At 36.1% G+C, this 19115-nt stretch overlaps 1 protein-coding gene and 1 long non-coding RNA gene across 2 annotated transcripts in view; both read right to left on the bottom strand.

The window, feature by feature from the left end:
- LOC136833212 (uncharacterized) overlaps positions 1-6281 on the bottom strand; it is a 218780-nt gene extending 212499 nt beyond the window's left edge. The window contains exon 1 of the long non-coding RNA XR_010851379.1: positions 6095-6281. This is a non-coding gene — a long non-coding RNA (uncharacterized lncRNA). The remainder of the gene's footprint in view (positions 1-6094) is intronic.
- Positions 6282-14077: 7796 nt separating this feature from the next.
- On the bottom strand, positions 14078-18231 carry LOC136833198 (aspartate and glycine-rich protein-like). Its single transcript, XM_067095063.1, has 2 exons — positions 17911-18231; positions 14078-16114 (listed from the first exon to the last, which is right to left on the bottom strand). The coding sequence occupies exons 1-2, from the start codon at positions 17930-17932 to the stop codon at positions 14553-14555; spliced, it is 1584 nt and encodes a 527-aa protein (XP_066951164.1). The 5' UTR covers positions 17933-18231; the 3' UTR covers positions 14078-14552.
- Positions 18232-19115: the final 884 nt, after the last annotated feature.

Here is a 19115-nt window from a genome sequence, read left to right on the forward strand (position 1 = left end):
GAATGAGACTCACTGCTAACAACAATGACCAGAAGACCCCAACTACCAGAAGATGACATGAGTCATGTAAGTCTTAGCATTAAATACCTTAGACTTTAAAAACTGAAAATGGTCTGGCATATATTCATTCCAACAATGCTTGCTAAAGCCTGTTACAGTTGTAAATCAAACACTGTGACTATGGTTATAGCTGGAGAGCATGCCCATCCTCAATAGATTTTCCACTTTACAGAAAGCAGCCATTCTCTTACTTAAAATCTAATTTCTTTTCATAGAATCATCAGCTGACCACAACGAAGAGGTAGGATTTATGGAATTTGAAATCAAGGGTCAGGCACTGGCTCCATAAGCAACCTCATACCAAGTAAACTGCCATGGTCAGTCCTTGATATATTATGTCCAATAAAAATTAATCCCACCTAAGTAATTAATATAATTTTCCAGCAACTAACTTCAAAATACAAATAATCAGTGAGACAGAACTTGGCAAATAAAGTAATCCTTAAGGGGGCTATTTGGTGGAGATATAGAGACAAAATTCCAAGTTAAATTCCACATCTTTGTATGTTGAGTGACAATGAAACTGATTTGGGAATTTAAAGTGTAAACCTGTCTGGATAAAACCAGATGTTTTACATAAGCGTACAAAGAACATCCAGTTGGGCAAACAGCAAAGTGTTAGAGAAAGAAGTTTACAATTCAACATATACTTGGCACTCTACACGATAGGCAGGAGATCTGGAGAGAGGAAGAAAAGACATCTTGAATGAATTGACACCTGAACTACTCCTGTGCTTCGTTAACATACATACAGCAAACCATGAGCATTTTTGCTCAGCAACAAGACTACCTAAATTTGTAGATGTCAAATAATTCTGGATATACCAACCGGCAAGAATCTCATGTAGCAAAATACCAAATACCAACCAATGCTTGTGTGGCAGTAAAAAAGTGAGTGGTACAGACTGTTCTACTTTCTTTGCTATTGCTATAAGGTGCACCCCATAATTACTGTATCTATGGTATGTAGCTAAGGTAGGCATCAAGTAAAAGAAAGCATAACACATTATGATCACTGAATAATCAAATTTTATTTTAAGAATACGCATCCAGACAAGTGATAATGTACTTCAGAGTCAACGACATTAATAAGGAACACTGACTGGTAAAGTCTTGTTGGAGCCAAAAGGAGACTGTTTTAGATGCTTCTTTCATACCTTCATTACAGTTTGATTTAGGCTATAAAATCTAAGGCAAGAGCACAGACCACACACTTCCAGTCTCTGTAATATCAGACTTAAGCAGAATACAGTGGAGTTCATTGATATGCAAGATAAACAATATTTAGCTGAATGAGACAGTCTAGGGATTCGGGCCATTGGTTTCATTCAATATCCCAAGGCAAAACTTGGGTCCCATTTCAAAGAGGAAAATGTGTGAAGCCTGAGACTTCTATCCTGGAGTCAGAAAGCAGGATGCTGGAATCAAGGAAAGCAATCACATTTAGCTATTCATGACACAAAAATTTAGGATAATAATGATCTGTGCTCCTTTATGGTCGAGTACAACTTTCCTTGAGTAAACACAGGTCAGACATGACAGAACGAGAAGCAGAAAGTGGAAGAATACAACATAACGCTTGATGCAGAGTAAGGTACACTTTTTGACACATAAGTTTCCAGAAGACACGAACCTCTTGTTGTACAGACATTGCTAGATTACCTCCACACATGCTACCATAGCATATCTCACCATTTATATGCAGGAAAAAGTAACTGTACAAACAGTATTCTGTATTGTCATCACTTATGCAACACATTATCCATGTATAGTAAAGGCCTTCATAGGAAGTACAGTGTGTAATTTTAAATAACTGACAGAAATAAGCATCTAATCTTGTGTGCAATGCATCAATTCACTGGATGAAATGACGTGGCTAGGAGGATACCAAGAAGAATATGGTATATCGAATACAGAGACAATATTAGCCTACTGCATGAGTACTGTATGTAAAATTCAGCTTGCATGAATTTATTTATAAAAAAAAAATAGGAAAACAACTGACATTGTATAGAGAGCATTCCCTCTATTCCTTCTTCTTAAAACAACACATTCTCTGAAGGATTTCCTAAATGAAGAGCTATGATAATGCAGACACCAAGAAGGATGTAGAAAATGTTAAAATTGTATTGAAAATGTTTCAGCACATCCTAAAACATGAGAAAATGCTATTTGCTCAACTCAAGAGTATTTCTTATGATCAAAAATTTTCAGAGCTTTCAAATGTAGCTCACAGCTGGTCATGTTGATGCCCAGCTGGGTACATGCCCCAAATGAAAGCATGCTCCAGCTTGTACCCAAACTGACCACACCTGCTCAATAACAAACTCTTCTTAAATCTGCCCTGATTCACTGCTTGAACGGTCTTCTACCAAAATTCTTGACAAAATGGCATATGACAGAAAGCAATGAAACATTTCAAAACCAACAGTGCTCCCAAAAAACTGGTATAACATAAGTACTCCATGATAAACATAGGTAACTAATTTAAAATCTACATACAACATCAATATAAAACCCACCACTGCCCAAGCAAAACTTGCCAACTGTAAAGGTAAAATCTAAATTTCAGGAACATCCCACAAAAATATCTGTCTGTTCCCTTAACTACAAAGATACTGGCCATCTCAACACCTTGTAATAAAGCAAATAATACAAATCAATATGTGTAATTTTACAGAACAGTAATTGCTTGAAGGTACACCTAAGTTAATGTGAGGTTAGGTTAGGGCTACATGTGTTAGGTAAAAGAGTAAACAAGACATATGCCAATCAACCCAGGGACTTCAGAGGGCTAAACCCGTAGGCGCTCCTAAGTTAGGTTATGTCGAGTTTCATAGGTTAGCCTGGAGGGGAAACTGAAAATAAGCTTCATATATGGACATCAACTGACGTACTTGACCTAAAACCTTCAATGTTTCTCAAATTTAACTTCATTAGTAATAAAAATTATTCAAAATACAATTTCGACTGAAAAATCCTCTTTTATATAACAATCCATAGAACATAAACCCAAAATTCCTTTTAACTGAGAGCCCCACAAATCATGTTTATTGGCATGATGCAAGTGGTCAAAATAACAGTTTTTATGTTCTAAAAAGGGATCATTACAAGATGCTGTGAAAATATTCAATCAAACTACAGCTTCTGAGTAAAGTACATTCTATCCAGATGCATTTCCGGCAACTGGAAAAGCTCCTAAAAGGGCCATAGGTAATGAAAAAGCTGAAATAGGCCAACATCCCCAGGTCTACTTCCTGTTCAACTAATAAACCAAGGAATACTGATGTAGCATGAGGAAAAACCACCAGTTTTGGCATGAAATATATTTGGCCAGCTCCTTAATTTATGGATTGTATATTTTTACTATCGCTGTTAGGGCAAACCCCTAATTTTTGTGCCTTCCCTTTCCATACCCTTCTGACAGTGTTCCCTAATTCCCAACCATACCAGTTAATCTTGGACTATTTACTGAACTGGTTCCACACACACACACACACACACACACCTTGCCATAAACACCTTCAAGGTAATGTCATATCATTCGCAACTGGGTAAAAAATTTCCTCAAAAGACTTAATTTGATCATATTTTTCAGAACAACCTTGTCAAAAAAAAAAAAAAATCTATGAATGTAACATTTAACACTTGTGCATGCCATTATCATGATCAGAACCAAAGATAGCTTCAAACCACAGTGATTGCAAGAAAACCAAGTTTAAAAATTAACTTTTCACTTGCTTTCTCACAACTGGCTAAAATCATGTTGTACAAATATGTATGCAGAGCAGAAATTATCAAATATGAACAAAAGCGCTGCAAACTTGGAAAGCAAATACCAACAAAGATACAGGGCTACCATAGACTAAAGAAAATTTGCAACACTGACAAATGTTTCCCTTATAGGAAGGCATATTTACACTGCTATATAAAAAAATATTGAGGTATGGTTATTCTTATCCTTTTTAACGTGATCTTGCTGTACTTCACATCAATCTCCTTCATTAAGGGCTCCTTAGTGCAAAATCTAAAGGAGGGTGGGACTACAGCGGGAATCTGGGGTTTTACTAACCTAACCTAGGGTACAAATTCCTAACTTGGCAGGAAGGGGCAGAGATAACTTTCATCCTAAACTGACCTTAAAGCTATGGTTTTCAACTGTGTAACCCATAAATTTTCATTTATGGGTGGTGGCTATAATTGGCTAAATATACACTTAGGTATTGCAATTACCAAAAATACTGAAAGAAGCTGGTCTGCTGGTATGGTCACTAGTATCGTGACATGCCACTCAGATGTCACGAGTTCAGGCCTCCCCCAGGGCCATGAAAAAATCACTGGCTCTGTGTCATGATCTGTTACTGCCACAATGTGGGGTCTGAGGTGGGAGGTTAAAACCAACATTCTTTGGAAGCTTGAATTTCAAGTCAATGGCCCATATGTGCTTGTTCCATGTGAATAGGTTTCATCTACTGAAATAATAATAATAATAATAATAATAATAATAATAATAATAATAATAATAATAATAATAATAATAATAATAATAATATTTCAACAAAAGCCTCAATTTGTATTTTAGTCGTTAACCCTTTGCAGAGAATTTTGTATGGAGGAAACATTAACTTAATCTAACAGAGATGTTCAGTAACCTGCGTGTCATTATAGTATGTCATCCTGGTGAGTGTGCCTCACATATTCAATATAAAAATACTCAGATATCACCATCATCCACTGTGATTATTGTACATAACTGCATCGTGATAAGCAACCAATTTAATGAAAAGTCATTAAAACAATTAAATCAGGGGCAAAATTGTGGTGAAATAATCATAAACTACAGAATTACTCATTTAACAGCGCTATGCTAGCCAGTGCATAGGCTACATCTAAACTCTTGAATACTTAATCCACATATTTGAAGAATAGTTAAAGGATAAGTTATAAATAATATAGTAGCCATAGACTCAAAGTAATGCAGACCACAGTGAAAACTGTAAAGTCATATTGGCCAAATCTAAACAACCTAGGCAGAAGTCTACAATAGCCTAGCTAATTTTGTGGCCCTACTAATAACCAATATATTGAGAAAATACACACTCACGTTTAATTTTAGATCATTATAAACGTAAAACCTACAGGATATCTGGCATGCCGAATCTCGTGTCACCAGAGTTTCACAGTAGTAAATATAGGTATAAGACTAAGTCAACTGCAAATAAACTAAGCTGAGGGTATTTCTAAGTAAGAGCTCTGCATGGACTATTACCTTGGAAATCGATTTTTCCTAAATTTTAGTGTTGCTGATGAAGGAGGTGGTGTTGTTTCTTGTCGGTAAATTATTATTAACCTCATTCTACCCAGCATGGTTGGGGACCCTTTGGGGAATGCAGGGTTTTGGAAACGCTGGGAGAAAGACCAGACCGCCATGTTGTTGTTATGGAATGGATCTGCGCATGAGCAAGTCATTATATGTTTAAGAAGGGGTTGACTAAGGAAACCTATTATAAAAGGAACCATACTAACCTAATGTAACCTAACCTAACCTAACCTAACCAAACCTAGCAGGCCATGTTACTTAGTCATGGGGTGGAGGCCCCCGAAACCCCCAGTGAAGGAAGCTCCACTTTTTACCAAAAGCTCCTCTATAACACTGCGCATGAGCAATAGCATTCCAAGATGCCCAGCATACAACTTCTGAGGTTAATTACAGGTTAATTACAGACGACCAACAAAAAATAATGGTAAATTCTTAAAAGCAACCAAAATCCTTTAGGAAAAACCGGTAGATCTAAGTAGTAGCTCCCCGGCGACGATTTCCTTCTAACTTGACTGTTTCTAGTTTTTTGGTTGCTAATTACGGATTTACCTTGTGTTTCTAAGTATTAGCTCCGCGCCTGTTTTTTTTTACCTTGGGGTTAATTACTGGTTAATTACATTCGTGCGACAAAAACTGAAGGTGGTAGATCTAATTTATATGCCATGAAAATCTTGCCTACTCATCAAGGCTAATGCAACAAGGACGGAAACTTACTTGGTTTATGCGTGTCAGCTCCTCTCTCTCCCGCCTCTGGAACTTTCTAATCCTTTCATTTGGAAAGCAAATCCCGTTTATTAATATATTATATATATCAAATGCAGCCAATGTTTAAGAAAATTCTACACACGCACACACAAAAAACTTTATATACCGAGTTACAGGAGACTTTCGTAATACAGTAACGTCAATCAGCTGATCGTGTGAACTGAATTTTGCGTGGTAGAATAATAATACGGGAATATTTTACTTTGATGAAAATGCAAGCTTCTTTTTTTAATATTTCCATTAGCAAAGCACAGGTGGTGATGCAAGGTTGGCAAAATATGGTTTGGAAATACTTTTAATGCTCTTGATTCTTTTATAAAATAACATAACTTTAATAAGAGTTCATGAAAAACTTCTCTACAGAATTTCGACGTATATCATGTGTTTAAGGCATGGCGTAATTATTCGACGGAATGCAAGAGCTATTTATTATGAGGGAGTAGATATAACGCATGCATGGTAATGTTAAGTTAAAGTACATTAAATAAGAGGCTTGAGGAAATTCGAATTTGTTGAAAGTGTCGGATAATACAATTACAGTATTGCATTGCCAGACTTTGTATCCTGTAGCCATATACAAATGGCAATACAAGACTGGCATGTTCGTCACCTGGCAACCAAACTAGAGAATGTATATTTATGAGATTAGGGAGAGGAGATTTCAAAGTACTCCTTTAACAGAGCATGGGAATTATAACAGAGCATGGGAATTAAAACGAACTGCACAGAGTAGGAAAAGGTTTTCTTCCTTAGCTTAACAAGAAATTAATTTATTCAGTTTCTCATTGTGCCGAGCTTAGGCCGTCGTAGGTTTTTTTTTAACCCAGTTCATTTCTACTGGAAAGCAGCAGTTTTATTCAAGTACAGTATTTGAAGTTATAAGGGTTTTTATGAGATTAAAAGCAAAAAATTACATCACTTCCGTAAATGCATATTTTCGTGCTTCATAAGGAAAATCCAGTGCTTCATTGGGAAAATTTCGGTAGGCTAATGATAGCAAATGCTCGAGTCAGTTTCCCGTTCATTGCTGCACACTCCTGAAGACAACCGTTGTGGGCACACACCCTTTTATGGATTGGGTCAAAGCATCTCACGAAGAAGCAATCACAAAATGAGCATTGTTCCTCCACCTGTTTTGCCAGTTTTGTTTTCAAATGTTTTATATTTGCTTTATTGTATATACTATACACTTTTTCCACTATTGATCACTACACATCAATTACTTTTCTAATGAGTCTTTAAACACTTATGAGTTGAAGTTTTCTGTTTATCAAATATATTCTACTGTGTCTATTAGGTAAAAAAAAACTGAGGTAATAAAATTTTCCGTTGCTTAGGATAGAGGTCTGGGTACGCTATTTCTTTTAAATAAAGAGAGAGTCGAGATATCAGGTCCCAACCACTGGGACTTACCGTACCGACACAAAGCTCAGACCAAGGAGTCGAATTCTGAGCATACTGGTATTGGAATGGAATATATATAGAGTTTAGGCCAAAGGCCAAGCACTGGGACCTGAGGTCATTCAGCCCTGGAAAGGAAATTAAGAGTAGGTAGGTTTGAGGTGCAACAGGTGGAAAGCCTCGCAGTTGCACTATGAAATAATTGTTAGGAGAGATTGGATAGCAGGATGGGAGAAAGATAATATGAATGGAGGTACAGTAAAAGGAATGAAAGGGTTTGCAGCTAGGGGCTGAAGGGACGCTGCAAAGAACCCCGTGAGGTGCACTGACGGCACTGCCCCACTACCCGGGGATTACTGGTATTGGGACATAATCTCACAGAAAAGTAAATGACCATATACTGCGTTGCATTGTATAGAAATCATATGTCCGCCGGGTATTTTACGTTTTAATTTACCAAATCTCAGTTTCCAGTTGACATGAATAACACATAACCTAGCGATATAATCTGATTTGATTATAATAAATACTGCTTATTCCCGACCACCATCCAGTTTTGTTACCCTCTAAACTCCTGACTGAAAAACTACTATATTTTCATTTAAATGATTTTCATATCGATATCGTTGCTCTTTGTTATTCATTAGTCTCGTGAATCTACAATCATTACTACCTGTATCATCTATTGGCAGTGTTGTATACTGCTTTTCAAATGGATTTGAATTCATTTTTCAATCTTTATTGCCAATTTGAAGTATTCCCACAGTTTTGTGTTACTGGCCAAACGTCTGGAATAATTTAATTTTTGCTCAAATTGAACGAATTACTAAGAATATGACAGCTAAAAAGAACGTACTGAAAATTGTCATCATAATTGAATTTGCCTATTGGGGATGATCGGCCCTAGCGACGGAAAAGAGAAACAATACACATATAATTCCTCTGTATTCTACCGCATACAGTCAGCACATCAAACTCCTCTCAGTCATCTGTCAATGAAGTCGAGTTTTCATCTCGTTAATGACAGCTTATGTTATTTTTTGTGTGAAGTGAAAAAGTTCCCCGTCAATTGCTTAAATTTCGAAGGCATTTTCTTTTGCGCGTGACTGGTAGGCCTACTCCTAGTATATTATTAAGCAAATAATACTAAAATTATTTTAATCCCAGCGAATAGGCCTAAAGGAAACTTGGGCTTCAAATAACCAAGCCGTGTGAGGTAAGCTACTCATGTTTGCAACATGTTTTGATTTTGCTTAATTTTTATGAATTTTTAATAGGAATAATTTTCCATCTGGTTTAGTTCTACCCAAATTAATTCTGTAGATATGGTTGGCCCATCCTTATTAAGGCAATTAGGCCTGAATCTGTAGCCCGACTAGCGTAACCCCAGAGTCATTGCTCAAGGTTAGGCTAACAGAGGAGAGCGTTGAGGCCACATGTTACTTTCATTAATTATTGCGTGTAGTAAGTACGTGTTATTTTGTACGTAAACATGATTGCAGGTTTTGGGTTTTGCTATACTTTAGGCTATCGAATATGGCCTGAACTTTGCTCACTGGAAGAATAGGCCTAGGCCTATAAAAGGTTTTTATGTGATATGTACAGACCAGGCTAATGTTACCTGATAGAGAAATACTTATCTATATATTGGCTCCACGCCTGTTTTTACCATTTCAACTGGTTCTTTCTACACTTTTAGGGTTTTGAACAGAAATAAATGGAATGTCCCTTACATATTAAGTTGGCCCGGGGTCATAAAATATATCTTTCGGGATATGAACATTCGAAACAGAACCCGTGTCCATGAAATATATCTTGTTTAGGGCTTGGGGTTAATGGTCGAGCGCCAAAATAATTCATAATTAGCAACCAAAAACTGTAGAAAAAGTCGTTATAGTCTGTCGGCGACCAGGAAGAGTAACTTGAACCAGAATAAACTACATATTAAGTTTCCCATAAAATATATCTTTTACACATTAAGTGCCCCGTAAAATACATCTTTAGGCTTAGGATGGCATAATTCTGGTTTATGTTTTACTTACCATGTCTATCTGTCTCTCAATGGGAAGAGTCCAAGAAGTTTAGATTTTTTAAAAGATTTAGCAAAAACATGGCAGAAACATCACAAAAATTTTTATTTAATATATGTTGTTCAGAGTGTAAGACCTACTGATAATGAACCAGTCCCCATAGTCATAAATCTAAACCTAACCTAAATAGGCCTTGGATGCACATTTTCCTTCTACTTCGAACCTTCTCCCCTCGTGGCCTAAAATCCTTCTTAGATTTGGAAAACGTTGAGCTTGTTCATGTAACCTGGCATACGCTAGGCCAATTCAGATAAGTTGATTGACTGATGCTACAGAAGTTTTTTTCACATATTTATGACAGTCACCACAACAATACCAGTGGACAATACAGGATTGTAGAAGATGCCATCCTAGTTCACATGGTGTAGCCTAGGTGAAGCAAGCACAAAGCATGCTTAAACGTGATTGCAAATGCCTATCTTCCAACATGAGGATGACTATACTTGTTTTTTTTTTCCATCTGTCCACCCGCCTGTGGTGCTTGCACATGGTAACACTGCGTCCTGGGCTTTAAATAGTTATGCTATGTGTAAGTTTTAGGTAAATAAAAGGATATCCGGGTGTACATTTGCAACTGAAAAGTGTTTTAATAATTTACTGTATGCGAATTACACCGTTAATATTCGAAATAGGATATTGTTATTGTTATTTGTAACAATGATAAATAATAATAATAATAATAATAATAATAATAATAATAATAATAATAATAATAATAATAATAATAATAATTTCGCTGCATAAAATCAATACATTATTGTTGCCATAGGGAGCAGCGAGAGAAGCAATTTTTCTGCCACTGCGTCTGGCTGTTCCATTCGCCACCCCGAAAAGGCAGCTTACATTCAACAATAATAACAACATCCTATTTCGAATATTAACGGTGTAATTTGCATACAGTAAATTATTAAAACACCTTTCAGTTGCAAATGTACACCCAGATATCCTTTTATTTACCTAAAACTTACACATAGCGTAACTATTTAAAGCCCAGGACGCAGTGTTACCACAGGCGGGTGGACAGTTGGAAAAAAACCGAGTATAGTTAGTAACAAGTTGTTACTAACTAGTACTTCCAACAACAGGTGATTGATAAAACTGTTATAAAAAAAGATTGTCATTTGCATCATGGAATTAGCAGTCTGTGATTGAGTTGCAAGCAGCAGCCTAGTGAGAGTTTCCTTGTATGTGGGTATATTTGCCATATTGGAAACAGACAGTAGTTATTGGATAATTGATGTGCTAAATATCTTGGTACAGTAATTAGATATTTTCTAGAAAACTGATGAAAGTTTTTTTGTTTAATTAGAGTGAACTGTCTGTATTGAACCTAAGAGGTGGTGGCGAGTTCAGGAATTGTGTGGTATAACTTAATTGGGCCTATACCTCAGCAAGGTTAGCAATGCCAGAGCTATTTTCTCAAAAAGGCGGATACAGTGACACTAAATCAATTAATTTGTATTACAACGCGTACCTTAAAATAACAAAGAAATCCCTTGAAGTCTGTACTTTACGGAAGAAAAATACAGAATTACAATGCCAAAAACAAACACTCGCTTAGCTAACTAGCGCACTGAAGTAAAAGAGAAAGGAATTAGATGGAGATAGAAACCACATACGCAGGCGTCGGTGTGATAGCAAGGGACAAAGTAAGAAGTGAGCCTTAAACCTAATTCACAAATTTAAGTACAAAATAAACACACATTTGAGATCAGGAAAAAACCGCCCCCCTCCTCACAATAATTAATCGTAGTCCCTTTAACACAAAGACTAATGTAGAATCGTCCCTTACGACGACGCAACGAAGTGTCGTCCCTTATGAAAAATTCCACTCATGTGCCGCAAAGCAGGAGGCGCGCAACACAGGTCGTCCTTTTGGGTAAGAATGATTATAACAAGCACAAAGGATCTGGGATCTCACCCATTTCTCCGCCCCTGGGAGTCCCTTAACGACTCCAGATGCTCAGCAGGCTGAGGGCAAAGGCAGATGACAGGCGAGGCTCGCCTCCAAAGGTACACAATGCAAGGAAAGGGCGTCACAAGACCACTTGCACAAACTGCAGAGACGCCAGCAACATGACTGTTCATAGCGGGTGGCAAGGAAGAGCAACCCCCCAGATGCCAGTCATGCCACCAGCAGCAAAACGTCAAGGGCGTCTTCAACGTATTGGCAAATTGCGACAAGCCGTCAGAGAATATGGGCGCTGAAACCTCTCTAAAAGTTTCTCACATCACCAACGGTGACGAAAACAAACGGGCGACGAACAGCCGAATCACCTCAAACACGAAAAGAAAAAAACACTTACACGGGTGACGTATCTATGAATTTACAACAACCCTTTGAGGAGAAGAAAAGACCCAAGACCAGCCTTCAAGAGACATACATAAACAAAGCTGGACAAACCTAACAAAAACTTACTTTAATGGGCCAAAATTCAAAAGCAACGCAAAATTGAAAAAATAAATAACTACGTTAACTTTATTACATGTCCAGTCTGACAGGAATATGGAATTCTGGTGGTGGCAGCTTGCAAAACAGAACTGGGCATCTTAGCCTAACCTGTCACAGAGACGTCCGGGACAAACCAGCGACATTGCGAAGAGCACCAAAACAACAAGACAAACATTAACTTTTCTGACGCTTGAGCAGACGGTGTTACTATCAGTACACACCTGACATAGGAAATATATTTTGACAAAAAATTTATTCCTGGCTAACTGGGAGACATCATCCCTTTATTGTCAGTTATTTTTTATGATTGTTTATAGTGCTTGTGTCCCTCTTATATGGTTGTTTAAGCTTAAATATGGTAGAAATAATATAAATTGTTCACAAATTTTTGGTCATGCCATAACCTCTGTACCACAGCCTTCAACTGGTATGGGTTTGAGTTTTCTTTTTTTGGAAGTAATCTCAGAACACTTTTCCTTGCTTATTTATATATTTATTTACTTATTTATTTATTTGTTTGTTTATTTAATACGTATTCAGTAATGCTGGTCTTTCTTTTATAATTTCACTTTTACTCCTTCCTTCATTGTCATTGCTCAGTTTTTCGTATCACAGAGAATCATTCTATTCAATGGAAGATTGTTAGTCTACTTTAAAGACTTCTGACTTGACCCATAAGATGTTTATGCTAATAATAATAATAATAATAATAATAATAATAATAATAATAATAATAATAATAATAATAATAATAATAATAATAATAATAATAATAATATCCCACTGGCACTGGGAGAGCATAGGAATGAGAGGAGTGATTAACTAGTTTTTCCTTAATTTATCTATTATCTTTGCAGATAAAATCTGACTCATTTTGCATTAAAAATGACTGTCTGATATCCCAGACTAATAACTGGAACAAATGGAAAGAGGATAATTGTCTATCATGCCCTTTAAGCTAGGCCAATAGAGAGAAAGATAAAAATAGGATGCTTTTTTGCTTAAATTGTCATTTTCACAACATTCCAGTGTTGCCATCATAACTCCTTTTATCATCTAATAGAATTTGTTCAGGGGTGTAAGGCTGTAACCAGTAAGACTGCTTTACATACAACCACCAAAAATAATTAAATTACTATAGGCCTTCAGCCTATCAGATGCTTCAGGGGTCTGGCCTTGTGAAAGTGGTTTCTCTTTGGGGATGGTAGCAGAAAAGTACAGTAATTTGTAGATATTATTTAGTAGGAAAGGTATTGGTAGAACAAGAAAATATTTGATTATTCGACATAAATGCTAGTAAGGATGTACTTTAGCATCTGCACATGATAATTGTGTGGGAACACAAGTGAATTAAACCGTGAAGGGCATTTTAATGTGATCTGGATGAATCTTATTGCAGAATTATGAAAAGTCCAAAATATTATGGATGTTCCTTTCTGTGTTGCTATTATATTTCCTACCAGAGAGGGTGTTTTTGGGACACTTTTTGTTTTAATGTATTCATATGCACACAAAAATATATTGAAACTGGCTAATATTTCGGAGGTTGCTGTTTCCAGTCTTTTTCTTGTTTAATATGCATAGTATAATTTTATTCATTTTTAGAAGTTTATGTATTAAAACTCTACTAGTTTTTGTTACAAGGCTTTTTTCTGCTTAAATGCATACTATAATTTTGATTCCTTTTTAAAGGTTTTTATCTTTTTAGTGTAACTAATTTATGGGTTGTTCTGTCATCTGTTGATTTATTCTTAACCATAAATATTAATTTGACATTTCATGAAATAATTTAACACAAAATAACTTTCAACTGTTTTTTTTGTATCTTATGGTGCATTTAAGACCGATGATTTTTTGATAAGTAGAAATTTTCTTGCTGTGAAACAAAAATACTGGCAACTAAATGTAGAACATGATACTCAGTAAGTTGATGTTTCATTTCTACACTGCTTGCTTTAGCTAAAGTCATGTGGAATAACACAACACATATATTGCAGTATTCTTTATTACAAAAATATATATGGACTGTTAGTCTATATTTCTGTTACAAAGTTCGACGAAAATAGGACAGAATTGGTAACATAATTTAGGGTAGATGAATGTTCATTCATGTCCAATTGATTTCACTACGCAATGTCCTCGAAAAGAAGTTAATAAATAAAGTGTGTACTGTGATAGATAAAGAAAGCATTAGATTTAACAGTTCGAATGTTTGGGACAGGAGACAAATATGCAGAATGAATATGGTAAAAATTTTAAGAAAACGAAATTAATGTATTTCGCTTCGGACTGAAGACTCAAATTATGAGCTGTACTTGGAGTATATGACGAATAGGTGTGTAAGAGGTTAAGCTTACTTCGTTAGAGTAGTAAGAATAGTTGTATGTAAAGGTGAAAGAGTATCAAGGGTGCTGGAGACATTGTAGTGGTTTCCTTGGAGAAGAATGCTGATAGTCATAAGGATTTAGACGGGGATGCCATAAGATTCTGAAGGGACACCGTTGCCATTACCGTTGCCGTTACCATTCAAGCCGTTGCCATTGCCATTCAATCCGTTTCCATTACCATTCAGGCCGTTGCCATTGCCATTCAATCCGTTTCCATTGCCATTCAAGCCGTTGCCATTGCCATTCAAGCCGTTGCCAATGCCATTCAATCCGTTTCCATTACCATTCAAGCCATTGCCATTGCCATTCAGTCCGTTGCCGTTAACAGCACCATTACCATTTCCATTGGCTGCTCCATTGCCATTATAGCTGTAGCCATTGCCATTTCCATTGGTAATACCGTTGCCATTGGCTGCACCATTACCATTTGCGACTCCATTGCCATTAGCAGCACCATTTCCATTGCCATTTGAACGAACACCTCCATTTATTCCATTGTAGCTGTATCCATTGCCATTAGCTGTTGCTCCATTTCCATTGCCGTTACCATTTGTAACTCCATTACCATTTGTAGCTCCATTTCCATTACCATTACCATTTGTAATTCCATTGCCATTACCATTACCGTTTGTAGCTCCAATGCCATTGCCATTACCATTGATGGCACCATTGCCATTAGGTCTCAGTCTGTTGCCATTTCCATTACCATTTGTAGCAGCACCATTTCCATTTCCAGCGCCATTCCCGTTGTAAATGTAACCATTGCCGTTTACAAGACCATTTCCATTGCTGAGGGAATCACCATATGCAGTGTCAGGAACAACTCCAATGAGTTCGTTGACTGAGTAGAATGATTCGGCATCAGCGCAGTTAAAGTTGAACCACCAATCACAGACGAGGTATTGTTGGTTGAAGATGGTACCATTAGGGCAGAGGAAGGAGTCTTGTTGGCGAAGTCCATTGGGTCTGTCTTGGCAGATATGGAAGACCTGGCAGCCAGCTTCAGGGGCAGTGTCAGCGTAATATCCGGGGACATTTTGGGCATCGCAGGAGAATCCGGTTTCAGGGACAGAGGCCAAGATGGGATAATCTTCTCCAGGGACTCCACCTCCTGGGATATTTCCAGCCAAGGCTTCAATCTCTGGGTCTACACCTCCGTATCCGTTGGTTGGGGCACCGTAAGTGTTGCTTGGTGGAGCAGCATAACCATTTGAAAGTCCGTTTCCATTTGAGCTGAAACCATTTCCATTAAGAGCTCCATTAATTACAGCAAAGCCATTTCCATTGCCATTGCCATTTCCATTAAGGGCTCCATTAGCTGCAGCAAATCCATTTCCGTTGCCGTTACCGTTTCCATTAAGAGCTCCATTAGTTAGAGCATATCCATTTCCATTGCCGTTACCATTTCCATTTAGAACAGCAAATCCATTTCCGTTGCCATTACCATTTCCATTTAGAGCTCCATTAGTCACAGCAAATCCATTTCCGTTGCCATTACCATTTCCATTTAGAGCTCCATTAGTTACAGCAAATCCATTTCCATTACCATTACCATTACCATTACCATTACCATTACCGCTATGAGGAACACCATAGCTGTTGGAAGGTAATTTATCAGCAATGGACAAGCCCAACAGCACTGGAAAACAAGAAAAAATAAAACTTAATTAACGAGTCATCTTGAAGAATCTCAATGTTTATATGAATATTGTGCAGTCACAACCACTCGGAATAGAGTGCTGTATATTTAGCCCAAGAGTGAGGTATATTGGAATTAATACCTCTACTTTGTAGTTGATGTTACATGCATACACACACACACATATATGTGTGTATGTGTTTGTGTGCAATATATATTGTATGTGTGTGTAATATAGTCTATACTGTATGTGTGTGCACGATGACTTTATATTGATATTACATGTTAGTATAAACAATGGTATGTGGGAAGTTCGTTGTAAATATCATAGCTTGTATTTTGAAGTTTTTCACAAAATAAAACATACGTTACAGGTTGTTGATATGTGCGTATGTATTTAAAATAAAAGTGTTTTAACAAGGGGTAACTCTAGAAAATATAGTCAGCGATCTCTGCAACATTCGTACTTAAACGGTCAAGGAACCTTCTGTACATCAACATAGAAGGCTTATTAGTAGCACGAAGAATTCCTTTACAAAAACTACGTCATTCACGTCGTCTTACATGTGTTCTCGTTTTTCCTGGATATTGAGGCGCTTCTTATTCATTACTTCTTTCCTGCTATCTATCCAGACCTTTCCATGTCTTCCTTTCCTCCTCATGAATACCAAGGAATTATACATTTTTCACCAGTCTAAGGTCACCCATTTTTTTCACATGACCAGACCATTTTAGAAAACATATATCGTTTCACCTACACTAACATTTTTCACCAGTTGTACGTATCTCCATATTTCTCACCTTTTCAGTTCTGCATTAAGCCTTCATTTACTTATATACTTACACGCATACACACATACACTCACATTATATCATACATATACATGCATATATATATGTATATATATATACTATATAATATATATGCATGTATATGTGTTATATAATCTGAGTGTATGTGTGTATACATTCGCATAGTACTAAATGTTTGGAAGATTTCCACCTATATTTCTAAGTTGCTCCTCACAGTAAAACATTGTTTGTTAATTACAGTGTGACTTATTATTACGGAGGTTATTCGTATTGGCGAGACATGCTATTAAGTGTCATCCCATGTGTTTCATCATCCATTATAAATATTTAATATATTTGAGACGCATTTATAAGATGAATCATTAACTCTTTATTTTTGAGTGATGTAAAACTAAATAAATGTAAAACGCGAAACAAAAAGTTCCGTTTATCAGCTGCGAGTTATGTGGTATATTTTGGAAAGTATTATTATTATTATTATTATTATATTATTATTATTATTATTATTATTATTATTATTATTATTATTATTATTATTATTATTATTATTATTGAGAAGATAAACTCCCATTCATATGTAACAAGCCTAAAAGGGCCATTGACTAGAAATTCAAGCTACCAAAGAATATGGTTTTCATTTAAAAAAAATATTATTATTATTATTATTATTATTATTATTATTATTATTATTATTATTATTATTATTATTATTATTATTATTATTATTTATTGAGAAGATAAACCCCTATTCACATGTAACAAGCCTACAAAGGCCATTGACTAGAAATTCAAGCTACCAAAGAATATGGTTTTCATTTGAAAAAAAAAAAGGCACAGAAGATAATAGGACAAACAGAAAGATGAGGTCAGATATTAAAAAAAAAAATAGATAAATAGCCTAGATGAAAATATAAATAAATTAAAATAAAAACCGAGTTGTTTTAGGGTAGAAATGCACATTATGTACAGCCGTTCATACTTACCGAACAGGACAAGCAACTTCATCGTGAAGTAGTGGAAGGGGAAGGTCCCAAGAGCACCCGAGAGGTAAACAGTTGTTTAGAAGAGAGGAGGAGTGAGGGGTATTGATGCTGGAACCTGCATCCTGCTGGAGTTTATATTCACGCGCATGCTCACTGGCTCCTCCCCCCGGAGACTCTTGCTTTCCGAATTAATCCCGCCTCCTCAGACGTTCTTCCATGTACCGTGACCCCTCTTCCTGTCCCCCGACCTCCCCTCCCCCTCTCAGTCAGTCCTTTTCTCGGGATTTTATTTCTACGGCCTTGTTGGATGCTCCTGTCTGGCCCCCCGTTGTGGAGGTCCTTTCATTTCGGTTCTTGACCTAATTTTTTCTCGTTGGTCTTTATTTTTCACGATTCTAGATCATGAAGGTTGATTTTCAGAGTATGAATTAGTTGCAGTATGAATTAATAATAATAATAATAATAATAATAATAATAATAATAATAATAATAATAATAATAATAATAATAATAATAATAATAAATGGTTGTTCTTAGCAGAAATTATTTTAGGGCTTTTATGAAGCGATGATATCAAAGTGTGTTCGGAAAGGAAGTATATTTTTTTTGGAGTTTTGAAATTTTTAAATGTTAAGATAAGCATGTGGAAAATACTGTATTTTGGATTGTTTACGGAATTGTGTATCATAGGGACTTTCCATTAATTTTGAAATTTTGTAAAATGAGTTAATTTTCTACTCAGTTTGCTGTAAATTAATATTACATATATATATATGTTTGTATAATTATATATATACAATATATATATGTATATATATATATATATATATATATATATATATATATATATATATATATATATATATATATATATATATATATATATATATATATATATATATATATATAGATCGATAGATGAGGAGAATGCGATAGATTTGGTATAGGAAATTCAGGAAATGTTGGCAGTGGCTACTAAATATGTGAAAGGGAAATTGGTAAGTACTTGACCCTGTCTTGTGAATATTTTGCGATTATTACACATGCGACAATGATGAGATTTCAGAGGTATTTCCTTGCGCTTGATTTCGTGAAAGCAAGGCCGCTCATCTAGGCGTCCTAATTCTGTGTGTAAGGTTGCTTGGAAGGTTTCTTCAGGCTCTGACTTAAGATTCCGCATTATGGTTGTAAGGCCTTTATTATTA

The sequence above is a fragment of the Macrobrachium rosenbergii genome, chromosome 51 (genome assembly GCF_040412425.1).
Source record: "Macrobrachium rosenbergii isolate ZJJX-2024 chromosome 51, ASM4041242v1, whole genome shotgun sequence".
Lineage (NCBI taxonomy): Eukaryota > Metazoa > Arthropoda > Malacostraca > Decapoda > Palaemonidae > Macrobrachium > Macrobrachium rosenbergii.

Coding starts and splice junctions, on each gene's coding strand:
- LOC136833198 (XM_067095063.1), bottom strand. CDS start 17,932: ATGAAGTTGCTTGTCCTGTTCG. Junction 16,115..17,910: donor GAAGTTGCTTGTCCTGTTCG/GTAAGTATGAAC, acceptor CTTGTTTTCCAG/TGCTGTTGGGCTTGTCCATT.